This window comes from Glycine soja, chromosome 16, assembly GCF_004193775.1.
Source record: "Glycine soja cultivar W05 chromosome 16, ASM419377v2, whole genome shotgun sequence".
Taxonomy (NCBI): domain Eukaryota; kingdom Viridiplantae; phylum Streptophyta; class Magnoliopsida; order Fabales; family Fabaceae; genus Glycine; species Glycine soja.
The window spans coordinates 29,292,678-29,308,810 of NC_041017.1; the positions used below are offsets into that span (position 1 = coordinate 29,292,678).

General features: G+C 29.6%; 1 protein-coding gene across 1 annotated transcript; it reads right to left on the bottom strand.

The window, feature by feature from the left end:
• Window positions 1-3,894: 3,894 nt before the first annotated feature.
• LOC114389420 (AAA-ATPase At3g50940-like) lies at window positions 3,895-6,799 on the bottom strand. The gene is made up of 2 exons (XM_028350090.1): window positions 5,588-6,799; window positions 3,895-4,903 (listed from the first exon to the last, which is right to left on the bottom strand). The coding sequence occupies exons 1-2, from the start codon at window positions 6,581-6,583 to the stop codon at window positions 4,301-4,303; spliced, it is 1,599 nt and encodes a 532-aa protein (XP_028205891.1). The 5' UTR covers window positions 6,584-6,799; the 3' UTR covers window positions 3,895-4,300.
• Between the last annotated feature and the right edge of the window lie 9,334 nt (window positions 6,800-16,133).

Below are 16,133 nucleotides of genomic sequence, written 5' to 3' on the forward strand. Positions count from 1 at the left end.
AGCTTGCACCACCAAGTCCAGAGGATTTGCTGAGAAGATTCATCAATTGTTGGTATTGGGCCATTGTGATGTGAGACAAGGAAGGTGGTGGTGGTGGTGGTGGAGTAAGATCGTCCTCACTAGATGAGTCGGAAGTAGCCATAGGAAGATGGCGACTGGAAGCTTAGAAGGCTCTTGATATCATTACAGAAAACTAAAGGAAATGAGACAAATAAAATTGGTATAAAATTCTTCATTCAATATATCAATGATTACATTATTTATAGTAATGAGAATAGAATGACCTAGAACCTAGGAGGATAAAATGGAATCAAATCATATTCTCATAGATGTAATATATATGCTCATAAATATAATATATATGGAAGGAAAAATAAGGAAAGGAAAATAATGTTCTACTGTCAAATAATTTAAGCTAGGATTATATGTTTTCTTATTTAAGTTAAGATTATATGTTTCCTCTATTATGTAGTATTTAAGCTAGGATTATATGTTTCCTCTATTACTAGAAAAGTGTCATATTTTGGAATAATTATTATGGAATAGGAAACAATACTCCCAGACATCAACCTCGTCAGAATCACACTATTGCGGCACTTGCATCTCAAACCCATTTCGATATGCGACAATAGCACCAACCTTAACCTTTTGTCCCCTTGTGCATGGCTACAGGTCTTGATATGCAGTGTAGGGAAGAGGGGGTAAAGGAGGACAATGGTGTGTGGTGCGACGGTGGTGTGTGTCAAAATAATGCTGTTTTGAAGTTGGTGCAATGGTGGGTGATAACGTTACAAGAGGATGTTGAAGGGCGGGACATAACAGGGTGGGAAGCAGGATTAACGTGTGTTACTAGTTACTAAAGAAAGAAGATTAGAAGAAAGAGGAAGGAACATTTTTGTCCATTCAATTTTCTTTGAGAGATGCAGAATTTAAAATGGGAGGTGCGGTATTCAAATGCCCATTTGCGGAAGAGGAGGCCCAAGTCTTGGTAAAGATACTTGTGGTGGAAGAAGCAAAAGTGATATAGTTGATCATGTGTAGTTCAAAGAAAATTGCAGAAGCGTAGCTTTTTTATTAATGCCTAAAGGGGTATATATATGGACAAGTTGCTGCTAATTACAAGAAAAGAATTTTAAATGAATTCCATACCAATAGGAGGACATGTTTAAGCACAATTTAATCATGTTATGACCCACATTTAGTCTACGTGCATGCTAAATTTTCATGTTTTGTTGATACCTAGACAACCACATGTACATGACCATCCCCATGTATAAAAACTTGGACGATCTTTCCCAGGCAACTAGACGACTATTCTCAGACAAAGTTGCTTAGAAGCTTGGACGAGCTATTCCTAGACCAAAAATGATAAAATAAACTGAATGTGTGCAGCTCCTCAAAATAGAAGCACTGGATGTGAAAGGCCCGAGAAAATTAACACCTAAAATTTGCTACACCCAAAAAAATAATGAAAGAAGAAGAAGACGACCTAGGTTGTCAAGTCGAAATAAAAACTATTTACAAAGATCAGGATATTTAAGAATTTGACTTCTCAAATGATAATCAACTATGCCTATACAGTAACAAATAAACAATCATACACAAAAGTTAATTGGCGAGGCTATAAGATATACTACAAAGACTAATAGTTCACAACTCAAGGATTTTTCTATATACATCAAATAATCATATATACTATGATAGGTATCAATTTCGTATCATAACTAACTTGTGTTGGTTTTGGAAAATTATTAGTTAACTAAGATTAATAATACACATTATCTTTGTCTCATAGGCTCGACATCCTAAAAGTTATAATGTATGATTAAGTTTAAGCTTATAATAAAATTTTCTTAAAAAATGTATTTGGACCTAACTCAATTTTATAAAATCTCTAACATGCATCCTCACATAAGGATTAAACATCTCGAGCATAAAAATTATAAGATCAAACATATGTTAATAATTCGGACTTTGATATCATATTAAAAAATGAATTTTGATATAATTCAATTCTACAAGATCGTTTTATAAGACAAGAATTAGCTTACACTAATATACATTATTTTGGTCTCATTACTTGTCAATGTGTGATCTCCAACATCTCCACCTTCTAATTTCAATACTTAAAGGATTTTGATCGGGATGATTAAACTTGAACCTATTAACTTTTACCTTTCAGGCTCAACAATTGAGGTTATAGTTCATATCATCATAAATTGGTTTATCATTTTAGACTAATTGGATTAATGGTCAACCTACACTTAGCATTGTCTTTATAATGAGTCTTAAAACAATATTTTGTCCATTACAACCTTGTAACGATGTCATAATGACCCAGCAATCCACAACGACTGCTATTCTACATAATGTCTAGTCGGTTGTCATGAATTGCTATTAAAGAGCCTTAACATAGTGATTGGTTGGTGTGAAGTAGAGGGGATGAAAGAAGAGAGATTATTTTAAACTTTGGTTGCTTGATTTAATTTTTCGTAGGAGGAGGCAGGGGAACGAAGAGAGCAAAATCACTCCTTATCTAATATTTACTCCCCACCTCTAGGCAATAGGGGATGCACATTGTTGGGTGTAGGGGGAATTACCCTCACAAATTTTATTTTTACATAGATATATATAATAATATTTATTTTTTGTCCCATAAAAATATTAGTTTTATTTTCATAAAATATTTTTTAAATGAATGTAAAAAGTTATAAGAGATAAAAGAGATAATAAATTGATATTAATTTTATCACTTTATTTTTTAATATTTTATAGCATGTGACAATGAAAAAATCATATAATATTTTTAAAATATGAAAATGTGCAAAAAGAGAAATTATAATTTATAAAAACATAATTATTTTAGATTTTTTTAACCTATTATTTTGTAAAAAATATATATTTTTCTAGGAAAATATTATAATTTTTTCCCATTAGAAAGAATTTTTCAGGAGAATTTGGAGGGGAGGAAGCAAGGACATTTAACCCCCTCTCTTTCCCTTGTGAACTAACAAAATAATAGTTACCTCCCCCTCCTGTCTCTCCCCTCCTTTGAATCATACAATCCATAAGATACATGGTGAAAAACAACTCACCCAGAGACATCGGTCTTTTGCCTTGAGAGGACCTACCAATATTCTCGTGAGAACAATTTCATATTTATCAAATAAAATTAACTGAAAACATTTTCAAATTCAAATATTAGCCTATGATGTTTATTGTATGAAAATGTCATTTTCGATTGTCATTAGAGTAATAAATCTTTATCATAGGGCTATTGTTATTTTGAATCCTATGGAAATAGATTGGATTTGTACAAATTATGGTTACTGTCTTTGAACAAATTATCGCTCCTCATGCAAAATCAAATTTTTAAACTTCATTTTAAAATACTAAGATTCATATGTAAAGTCTTTATGTAATATTTTTTTCATCTTTTATTTGTTTTTTCAGGAATAGAAGTACTTCTTTTGCAACTTAAAAAAGCTTGAGCAATAACTTATTCAAGTTCCCTGTTCTCCGACCTCGTCGTTGTTACATTGCGATTCCACCTTAAACCATTGTTCAATCAATGACCCGAGAACAAATATTTACGTTTCAGCTATTTTAAATTAGGTAATTATGAATGAAGTGTTAGTTTCCAATAGCGACAATTGCATAATCAACATCCAATAAGATATATATTCATAGTTCAGCTATTGTTAATTGGATTCATATGCTTTGCATTCAGGGATTCTCTGCATTCATGTATTTTAGGTAATTGGAACTGATTCGGATATCAAATACCATTTACCAACCATGGAATGTATACACCCAATTAGAATTATAAAGAAAACAATAGGAAGTAAAACACATGATAAGTGTATGACATGATGAAAAAAAAGATGTGGAAGGTAAAAAACAGAGATAAAAATATGGTGGACACGGTTTGACAATGGACATCCACTCCCGAACAGTAACAATCCTTTTGTCATCAACAGTGGTTATAGTATATTCTTTGGATTTAACAAGCAGAAAGTGAAAAAGAAAAATAAGTACCTCAAAATCTCAGGAAGATTCAAAACGATGGATAACCATACAGCACAATTGTATAGTTCAAACCAAACAAAAAGGTAAACTTTTATGTTAGGGACTAATCTTATCTGACCCTACAAAATACAAAATTTCAACAAGTGGTATTTAACTCAGTAATGCTTCTCTCTTCGTTATTGTCATCATCACTATCAAAATCTTCTTCACTACCATCATCAATCTCCTTCCTCTGCTGTTCCTCTTCGTCTTTAGCCTCCTGTTCCTTCTTTTAAGCCTCCATTTCCTGAGTTTCTATCTTCTTTATCATGAAATCTAAAAATTGTTCGAGGCTAGTTTCTTCGTTATTGTCATCATCACTATCAAAATTTTCTTCTTCACTACCATCATCAATCTCCTTCCCCTGCTGTTCCTCTTCGTCTTCAGCCTCCTGTTCCTTCTTTTTAGCCTCCATTTCCTGAGTTTCTTTCTTCTTTCTCAAGAAATCTAAAAGTTGTTGCTTCTTTTTAGCCTCCATTTCCTGAGTTTCTTTCTTCTTTCTCATGAAATCTAAAAGTTGTTCGAGTCTAGTTTCAATGCCCCTGCTCTTCAGAAGCTGCTCTGCTACCTCAGCAGGAGTCACCTGGGTTTTCTGCATCTCTTCCTCGATCTGTTCGAAGAGAGAATGCTCTTTGATTCCTAGGTAATTGGAAGCTAGCTGCCTGAAACCACAGGGAGTGCAGTAGGACATGTGAATGTGAACATCCATTCGACCAGGGCGAAGCAATGCAGGGTCAAGCTTGCCCTTGTGGTTTGTTGTGAACACTATGATCCTCTCATCCCCACAACTTGACCATAACCCATCAATGAAATTCAGCAACCCCGATAGTGTAAGCTGCAATAGTACCAGAAATTATTAGGCTGAAAATAATGTATTTGCAAAAGAAATTTAGGAGCCCACCAACTACAGTTTGCAATTGTCAACAACAGAACCTATTAGGAAGACTCAGTTTTGCAGTGTGAAGAATAAGTCCAACACTTACAACAAAACACATATTAATTAATATGAAATTTAATTGTATATAGAATTTAACAAAAATTAGTGTCTAACTAGATATTACCCAGAATGATCATTAAGGTCAGAAAACATACAAGAGGGCAAAAGTGACAGAATTCATGTTTGTTGCAATTCGTATGCAAATCCAGCCAAGGTTTTCAGTTTTCACAGCAGAGCAAAATCACAGTAATTAATCTATTAACAAAAGACAGAACAGAACAATCACAAAAAGAACAAACTTTTTCTATTTCTAAAAAATATTTTTACTTTAATAATTAAAAAGAAAACACGCATTGAACAGGAACAATTTTCCATCCTATAACACACACGTGTGACAGCACAACTTTATCCTCCTTTTTTTCAGTGAATCTCCACTCCCCACAACAGAATTGTACAGCCACATTGCTCACTCCACTTACGATCAACGTTTTAACAAGTCAACCAAAGCAACAATTTCCAATCCAACAACACAAAATTTCCACAGCAAAAGCAGATAGAAACATTAGGTCCAAGAATAAATACCTGTGTATCGTTGTTATTTCCAGAAGCAGCTCTGGACCTAGTTCTCCGATCATGAAACTCAGCAGTGCAATCAATGTCCTCCACGACAAGAATAGACCTATTCGCCATGCCAATGAGCAGCCTCCTGAGCTCCGAGTTAACCTGCAGCTCCGTGAGCTCCAAGTCATAGACATCAAACTTCAAGTAATTCGCCATAGCAGCAATGAGGCTCGATTTCCCAGTGCCCGGGGGACCATGCATCAAATACCCTCTCTTCCACGCCTTGCCAACTCTCCTATAATACTCTTTCCTCCTCACGAACCTCTCCAAGTCCTTCATGACAAACTCTTTCACGACGCGCTCCATCGCCAGCGTGTCGAACGTGGCCGGGTGGTTCAGATTTATCCCCACCCAGGCGTCACCGATGTTGCCGTAAATGTTCTGGTAGTCCACAGTGAAGATCTTAAGCGCCTTCGTTTCCTGCTTAATTGACTTGGCTTGTTGGAGAATATAGGGAATGTAGGTGTTGAGTACCATCTCCTTGTGCTTCTTGTGAAAAGTGAGTTCCAGCGAGCGAAACTCTGATTTCAAGGTGGATTTCAGGTCGCGCGGGTTGTAGAAGCTGTGGGACTCCAACTGACGGCAAACGAGGATCCAGATAAACTTCACGCTTCTGAAAACGTCCGTTAGGGGTTCGTTGGGCTCCATGGTGAGGGCGAAGGTTTTGTCTGTCACCGGGTTACTCACCTTGAGTCTCTGTGTGGTGGGAGAGATTTTGGAGCTGAGGTAGGTTTCCGCGGCTTCGTAGATTTGGTTGTTGTCGAGGTCGTCCATCTCTTCGATGATTAGGGTTATGTCCGGGGAGAAGCGCGAGAACATGCTGTGGATGCCGTTGCTGATGAAGGATCGGAGCTCCGACGGAAGGAGGTCGCACGCCACGGAGCGGACCACCATTGCGGTGGCGGCCAGAGAGGCCGCCGCCGAGAGCAGCGCCTTCGCGGGGGCCAAGAAGGACATTCTGATTATTTTTTTTGGATGTGTTTGGGAAGGGAAAACGGTGATTTTGGAAGTGTGTAGGTTTGGGAATGAATGCAAATTTTTTCAAATGGGAAAAAGCGGAGAAGGAGGAAGCAGTTGGGTTTCTGAGACACTGATCCGGTGATCCCCAAACAACGTATTTGACTGGGTAGAGAGTAGACTTGCTTAGCAAGGGAGAACGTTCATTTTTCTTTCTATAACGAATTTTCTTTCTTTCTTGCTTTTCTTTTATTTTCTTGGTAAGTGGAAAAGTTTTAAAAATTACACTTCTTAATGCATGGTATAATTTTTTAACATAAAATTTTGTTGAGAAAAATCGTAGCGATGATTAGTATTCACTCTTGTTGTTATATTTGTAAAACTCATTTGTCTGGTTTACTAGCTTAATAATCCGTGCTTTAAATTTATAGTTATAAATTTTATAATATTATAGTTTTTAATGTATTTTTAAATTTTGTTAATTTTAAAAATATTATCACTATATTTTTTTGTAAAACACATTGTATGCATTATTCCATATTAAAAATGTAAAAATTATAAAATGTTGTTAGCATACAAATTAATTTAAATTCTAAATATCATATTTTTTTTAAAAGGTATTCAAAGAAAAGAAAAAAAAAAGGTTTCCTTAAAGAAAGCAGATAAAAAAAAAGATGAAATTAAAAAAAATAAAACAATAGTAAGCTAAATACCTCTAAAAAAGAAAACAAAAGAATATATGAAACTAAAAGTCTAAAACAAAAAGAAAAGATTAAACTTTACTTTCATAAGATAAAAATATCTATACCCAAAAAATAATAATATATATTTTTCTTCGTATACGAAACCTGTCTTTTAATCATTTTATTTATTTATATAGTTGAGTTACGTAGAAATAATAAAATAAATAAAATAAGCATGCAAATATTAAATATCAATTATTAAAAAAAATTAAGAAAATCCAAAAAGAATGATGAAAAAGGAGAATACTTACCTCAAAGAAGATAAAAAAAAAAAAACTACACTACAGAAACAAAGAAATTCATAGTTGAAAAAAATGATTAAGCAAGTAAAATCAATAAGAATAAAAGCTCTAAAGTTGTTATGTGAGTATATAGATCCATAATCTTGAATATGTGAATAATGGAGTCAAAATGGGAAGACACGTTAAGGCAGAATAAATTCTTACATGGTCTAATGCTCACTCAGCAAAATATTTATATCGTTAGTTAGACATTTTAAAATGGGAATTATTGAATGTTCAAAATCAACCCAATTCAATAATAATAAAATAACAGAACGAACTGTTAGCAATAAAAAAACAGAATGAATTTTTAATTTATTAGCATGCAATAATATATATATATATATATATATATATATATATATATATAAAATCAATTAATTTAAGATTTAATGAATAATTAACTAAATTTAATAGAATAAAATATAATAAATACTAATCAATTATATAAGATTTTAGGTACGTAGGATAGTATAAAAAATATTTTTATTTATTAATCAAAATGAATTAGAATATTATATATGAATTAGAATACGTAGGACAACATAATTCATTTGTTAATAATTAATTAGTTACACTGAATTAATAATAATAATTTAGTTTATATATTTTAAAATAGAAATAATAATAATGTTAAAGGTAATATATGTGGAGTAATTATGACAAAATATTTATTTATAAAAATAAAATAATAATTGAATAATGCCCTGACAAAATAGAATGAATAATAATGAAAATAATATTTATTTAAATGAGTAATTGAATTGATATATGTCATTTAATTATAATGTTGGAGGAATTAAATACGAGATGATCATGTGATATCATTTCATAAAATAAATTATTATTATTATTATTATAATTATTATTATTATTATTATAATTATTATTATTATTATTATTATTATTATGTGATATGATCTTATAAAATTGAATATGAGATTTTGGTCTTTCACCAGCAAAAATTTTACATTTCACGATTTTTATGGTTTGGGGTCACGCCCAAATCACCCCAAACCTTAAATTAGGTCCCTAAGTGTCTAAAGTTCATCCCTAGCTATGTGGTTCCTAATCAATTTTAAACACTCAATTACCTTAAGATTATTCTTCCTTCTCCAGTCGTGACTCTCTGATGACACAAGTTTTTATGTAAAGCAAAACAAAGTGTAAGAGGGAGAGACTAGGTTTTTAATCAAAACCTAATGGACCTTCATAAAACTATATGGGCCTCTCCGACTAAACCCATTTTTAAAATAAAGCTTCACAAAACATAAAACTCTTCCATTTTATTTTTATAAAACCCATAGTTTTTACAAAACACTTATTTTCCAAATACTTGCCTTTTCACGACTAAGCCTAAAAAGCATTTTTCTAAAAAATAATCTTATTTATTTATTTATTTTTAAGTAAGAAAAAGTAAATTATTTATTAAATATTAGGGGCAGGGGGAGATGGATATCAGGTTTACATCGAAGGTTTGTCAGACTTTGCTTTTAAGATAGTGACTATTACCACGACACAATATTCATTTTCATTTTTTAACAACGTTTTTAATTGTGGTTGAATTGCCGTAATTAGTTGGCTTTTGTATAAATTATTTTATTGTTTTAATTATTTGACAATTTACATCATAATGCATGAAAATTAGGAAGTGTTTGTTTGTGTTTTTGCTTTTTATTTCTAAAAAAAATATTTCATGAAATAAATTTTAGAGAATAGGATTAAAGATGAAAAGATATAAAAAAATGCAAAAAAATAATTTTGGTAATTTACAAACCAATTGCATGAAAATATTGGCTTTAAACTATAGTTTTGCTGATTCTTCTTAGATGTTCTAGTTTTTTGAAGTTAACAAACCAATCGTGAAACCAATCATCAAAGCAATTCATAATTCATACCTGAATCAGCTAGTTGAATTTGATTTTTAAAATAACGGTATTTTACTCATTATCTTTGCAACAAAAAAATATTAATCATTTTGTTGGTGTGAAAATCTGTTGACTAATCAGTTGTCGGGTAGGTTAATTAACGAGTGATTCTCTTCTAGATGACTGACTCAAAGCATTATGTTCCTTGATTGGATTTCTAATTCACTTCAAAGAATGTTTTAGGGTTACTCCTATGAAAATGATTGAAAGCTTAAAGGAAATACGGTAAAGAAAATGATTGAAAGCTTAAAGGAAATACGGTAAAGAAAGATGCAAATAAAGGAATAAATAAAATATAAATGAAAGGTAAACAACTAAACATGATAGATTTGATTGATTTTGTTGGGAACTCAATTACATCATGATTACTTCTACTAATAATGTTTTTTAAGCAATTACAAAGCATCAACTATTTTTTTGATAATTGCCCACATTTGACAGTTACGAGACCATGCTTCTATCATAGGGAGTCATCATGGAAATTGCCCTGAACATTTTCCCATATTTTGGCCTATGTTTGCTTCATTTTTCATGTAGAAAAATAGTTGTTAACTTCCCACTATACCCACTTCTCTTACTTTTTAGGAAATCATGGATCCATGCATGCCAAGATTTGGAAAAATTGCGGTGCCTTTTAGGTTCAAATATTCCTTCCAACTTAGTCTTTCCTGAAATAGGTCTTATTTAACACTATTATGCTAACTGACTGAAGATAATATTAGTGGATAGAAATTAGTTGTTAGCAGTGAGTCTACATAAATAGTCATTAGCTACCAGAAATGATTCATTTCATTGTTAACCATTAAAAACAATTATTTTAGTCATCAATCATCATTAGCACTAGAACAAGTTAGAATTCATTGAGAACTAGAACAAGTTAGAATGCATTGATATGCAAGTTAGAATTCATTGAGAACTAGAACAAGTTAGAATGCATTGATATGCATTAGTCGACGACCGTCAACTGAATCAACCAGTGGAATTAGTCATTAGTTGATGAAAAACTGTTAACCTCAATGCATGGAAAACACTTTTAGCATCAATGCATTTCAAATTATCCTTTTGCTTTTATATGTAATATTTGATCTTCTTAATCATCAATCTATTTCAATTTATCCTAGTTTATATTATGAAATTTAATTATATAAAATAAGTTAAAATATTAATAAAAAATTAAAAGTAAAAAGTGAAATATGTTTTTGATTTTTATTTTAAAAATGAAAAATATTAATATTTAAATTAATTTTCTAGCTAGATTAGTCGTATCAAATATATTTTTTTTTTATTTTTCATTTAGCAAAATGAAAAATAGAAAAAAAAAAACCGTCTTTTTTCTTGCAGTAAAAAAAACCTGTCCTTAAACTCTAACTATAATATACTAGTAATATTTCTCTTTTACATGATCGACACAACATTCCTTTCGGGTTTTTCTTCTTCTTGTGTTGTCAGTAATTAATACCAAATACTAGCAAGATATTATATAACATTCATTTTCAGAAACATTACTGAATAAAAACCAAGAGTTACATAATTTAACATGATTTGTGTAAAATTTACTCGACGAGAAAAAAAATACTTTAAAAAACATATTGATAACATATTTAAAAAATAATTTGAGGGACCAATGCCGAAATATTAAAGAGAGAATGGCTTAGTTTAATATATGTTTTTTAAAGCAACTAGTTTTTTCCTTATGCCGACGCCCGGACTCTTACTCCTATTTGAATATTACCATCACATAGGCAAAGTTTAATAAGGATGTTTATTTTTATGATCATAATGTTAAGTTATGTTTAGAAAAAGTAACATAAAGTAAGAATACAAACAAACCTAATGCTATTGTAGATTGTTGGATGATGTTGTTCTAGTAATGAAAGAGAGGTTGCACAATAAAGAGAGATAAATAAATATATACATCAATATTCACCTGAAAAGTAGACATTTAAAATCAATATACTTTAGTGAAGGTGGTATAATAACAAACATCTAACAGTTGTCTTGGTTATGTGATATTGCAACATAAAGAAACCGTTTATAGTAATATTTGAGATTTTTTAAATGTTAAATATTACTAATATTTAAGAATATATATAAAAAATTAACTTGTATATTTAAGCAAATAACAAATAATCATATAGTCTAGTAATATGGTTCAGATTACAAAAATGAAACTTTGTCTAGACTGGTTAATAGAATTATAATTCAAAGTACGATGACAGACATATAATATATTCACGAACAAACAATTATAAAAAAACGTATGAGAGGTCTCATGATGTCAACCTGAAAAGTAGTAATGTTTGTCCCATGCGTCATCCATATTTATTGGTGGTTATATAATGATCATCTTTTTCACTTCCCATGATAATCTTTTGCACCTTAGCAAATATTTAGTCTATTAATTCATATATATATTCTAATAATGTTCTTAGTATATTAAGCACTAACCTTTTAGCATTTCGATGCGTCATCCATATTTATTGTTGATCAGTATAATGATAATTTTTTTTCACTTTTCGTGCTAGAAGAAATATCATGAATACGACTGTATATTTATTGCGATGCTATTACACTTCCCGTAATCGTCAATATTTATTTTCTTTATTAGAGGCCATGTAAAAAAATATTTGAAAGATTAAAAAGATAAACATAAAAAATACGAAAGTCAATAAATCTTGTAATAACATATACCATAAGCGAAAAAATCATAAATCTTAATAACATGTTACTTTATAATATGTACCACCACAATTAAATTGTTCTTAGTAATGTATATTTATTTTATTAAATAATAAATATTTTCACACAAAGAAAAATGTTTAAAAATACTTACAATTACTACTAATAAAAATAAAAATAATGGAGATCTCAGCATATTCATGAACAGATACAATGATGAAGAAGTTTCGTGAACATATATAATGAACAAAAATGAAAGCATGTCAAAATAGTACAACACCCGAGTATAAAAACTTAAAACTCCTCGAATATTGTTCAATAGTTGGGAAGGTGAACAACTATAATGAATAGTTAATAATGTACTTAGTATATTAAGCGCTAGGCTTTTACTGTGCATAATCCATATTTATTGTTGATCAATATATCACAATGATAATTTTTTTCACTTCCCGTAGTAGTAGACTTTTATTATTTATTATGAATATAATAATAATCTTTTTCACTTCCCGTGCTAGACTTTTATTATGAAAATATTGTTGTATATTTATCAATAGTGTTAAAATTCATTATGGAATGACTGAAAATTTAGTTTATTTGGATAATAATAATGTTTAAGTATTGGCAAAAAAGAATACATTAAATAAAATATGAATTTGAAACATGCGTCAAGGTGTAGACTTGTTAATTGTATTTCAAATGAAGTCGTTCCAATTAATTTGAATGGTCATGAAGAATGAGAAGGAGACATACTCATTCTTGGCAATAAATGTTGATTGACATTGATGAATTTGATTTATTTTGATGATGATTAAATTATATTTATTAATTATTTATTGATGTATATATTTAAAAATGTGTTTTCAATTTACGTTTTTTAGCAAATTGTAAATAATAAAATCCATTGCTTGAAAATCATAATTATTAAATTACAACTTTAAACTGTTAAAATAAAATAACATAAAAATTTTTCCATCAATCAAAATGGGGTCATCATCACTTTAATTTTCTAAAAAAAAAATGCTTGATTGTTAAGTACCTATTAATTTAAAATGAAAATTAACAAAAATGTGAATAAAATATGCTTATTAATTAAACGCTAATAAGTTGACAATGATTACGGCAAAAACAAATACAAAATTGAAGTTGTTTTAATAATATGTTAAAATTGATACTGTAATATTTAAAATTAATTGTTAAGTACATACTAATTAGGAATAAATCATCGACTAAATTATGATTATTTTTAAATCCTAACAGAATATGGTTATTAATTTGAAAATTATGATTATTTCTATATCCTAACATAATATTTAAAATTGATTGTTAAGTATCTATTAATTTGAAATGAAAATTAACAAAAATAAGAATAAAATATGCTTATTAATTAAACGTCAATAAATTGACAATGATTACGACAAAAAAAAATACAAAATTAAAACTGTTTTAATAATATATTAAAATTGATACTTTAATATTTAAAATTGATTGTTAAGTACCTATTAATTTGAAATGAAAATTAATAAAAATACGAATAAAATATGCTTATTAATTAAACATCAATACAATATGTAACATTTAATATTTAAAAGGAAAGTTTTCTCTTCTATAAAAGATACATATAATTTATAAAGAAAAAAGATAGAATTTGTAAGATATATGATTACACTTCATCTTTACATGGAAATTTATCTGTAGTTTTATAATTATTAAAATTCGCTTACTGCAAACACTATAAACTTATTTAAATTAACTGACTCAAACATATTTGTTTTAAAAAAAAAGATGGATGCATGATTGCAATTCATCTTTAGATGTAAATTTATCACTATTTTCATAACCAATAAATCTACTTACAACAAACACTGCAACATATTTAAATTAACTTTATTTTAGTATAACTTTTCATTCAAATTAATTTCAACAAATCTGGAAACATATCAAGTACTCGTAAGTGAGATAATATAACCGTATTAATATCGAATGATTATAAAATTGTATTAATCTACAATTGTATCTAAAATAATATAACCCATTATTATTATTATAATAATAAATTATTATATATGATTGTTATTATAAATTATTATCATTAATTATAAATGTTGAACCACGGTCTAGAAGGCTTTGTTTTTGTCTCCAATCATGAATTGACAATATTAGTCTAATTATTTTTATTATTATAATAATATATTATTATAAATTATTATTATTAATTACAAAAAAATATTTTTGTTTGTATTATTGTTATTAGATGTAAGGCTTTCACTCTAACCATCACACATTTGAATTCAAAATGGGATTGGATGTTCAAAAGTATCTGGAGCGGCACATTTATTTTTTTTTGGAAATATTAATTCATTGGAAATAATAAATGCTAATTGACATTGACAGAAATAATAAATGTTGATTGACATTAAAGCAGCAAAAACGTAGAAGACATATAATAGTGCGAAATTGAAGGAAACAAAACGCAGAATCATTAAAAGTAAATTGTTTTTATTTTTAACCTGTATAAGCACAAATGTCAAGAATATCTACAACATAGATTTTGTACACATTGATACGTTACCATGATAAGAACAAAATTGGAGAAGATTGAAGATCACTCGTGAACCTCAAAGTTAATCATAGTAATAGATATCATTTTTTGCAAGTAATACATATATGAACACGGTAAAGAAAGGAACCCGAACATGGAACACAAAAAAGATAAAAATAGGTAGCGAATGCAACACAAAGATCCATATTTTTCCATATTGTGCCATTAAGGCAAAACAACGACAATCCAACTATGTTCATCTGATACCTATGAATGGCGTCCGTTTCCGAGAAATTCAACTGGAATCCAACATAAAGAAAAAGAAAATAGAAAAAGTGATGTCAGTATATAGAAAAGTTAAAGATGATGAATAAATTAATAATAACAATTAAAGTATAATATAATAAATCTAGGCAAAAAATTCGAATATGACCAAGTAGAAGGAACAACAAAAAATTTCATCTTTAGTACTGCGAGAACAAACAAATAAAAAAAATACAAAACCCAAAAATAAAAAATCGTAGTGACAAATCCAAGCAACAGAGATACATGATCGCAATTCATCTTTAGATATAAATTTATCACTATTTTCATAACCACTAAAAAACGCATACAAATGCAATAAGAGATAAAAAGAAAACACAGAAGAAGATGGGGAGGAAAAACGAACCTGTAATCTATCCAACATACTATGATCTATGGTTTTTGTCTTGCAAAGGAAGTAGAATACTCAACCACTGTTAAATAAGACTGAGGAATACAAAAAAAATTCAATCTTTTGTACCGACAGAACCCAGAAATCAAAAGGAGAAATGAAATACATCACACACTTGTCCTCCAAATGTCAGACACTATTTGTTGTCTTTTTTGTTGTTCTCGGTGAGAACTTTACATTGGAGAAGTCTCAGGAACACAAAAAAATTAATCTTTTATCTTGCGAAAAGTCATCATAACCCAAAACAAAGGCATAAGACACAAAAAAATTGAAGCTTTTGTGTTGCAAAGGAAGAACAATAGTCAGCCACAGTCAAATAAGCTCGAGGAACACAAAAAAATTCAATCTTTTGTATCAACATAACCTAGAAATCAAAAGGAGAAATGAAATACATCACAAATCTGTCCTCCAAATGCCGAACACTATTTGTTGTCTTCTTTGTTGCTCTCAGTGACAACTTTACGTCGGAGAAGGCTCAGGAACACAAAACAATTTAACCTTTTATCCTGTGAAAAATCATCATAACACAAAACAAAGGTAGAAGACGCAAAAAAATTAAAGCTTTTGTGTTGCAAAGGAAGAACAATAGTTAGCCACGGTCAAATAAACCCGAGGAACATAAAAAGACTGAGGAACACAAAAAAATTCAATCTTTTATACCAACA

Excerpts from the sequence above, each read along its gene's own strand:
- LOC114389420 (XM_028350090.1), bottom strand. The coding sequence starts at position 6,583 with ATGTCCTTCTTGGCCCCCGCGAAGGCGCTGCTCTCGGCGGCGGCCTCT. Across the intron at positions 4,904-5,587 it reads GAAATAACAACGATACACAG|CTTACACTATCGGGGTTGCT; the intron begins GTATTTATTCTT and ends GTACTATTGCAG.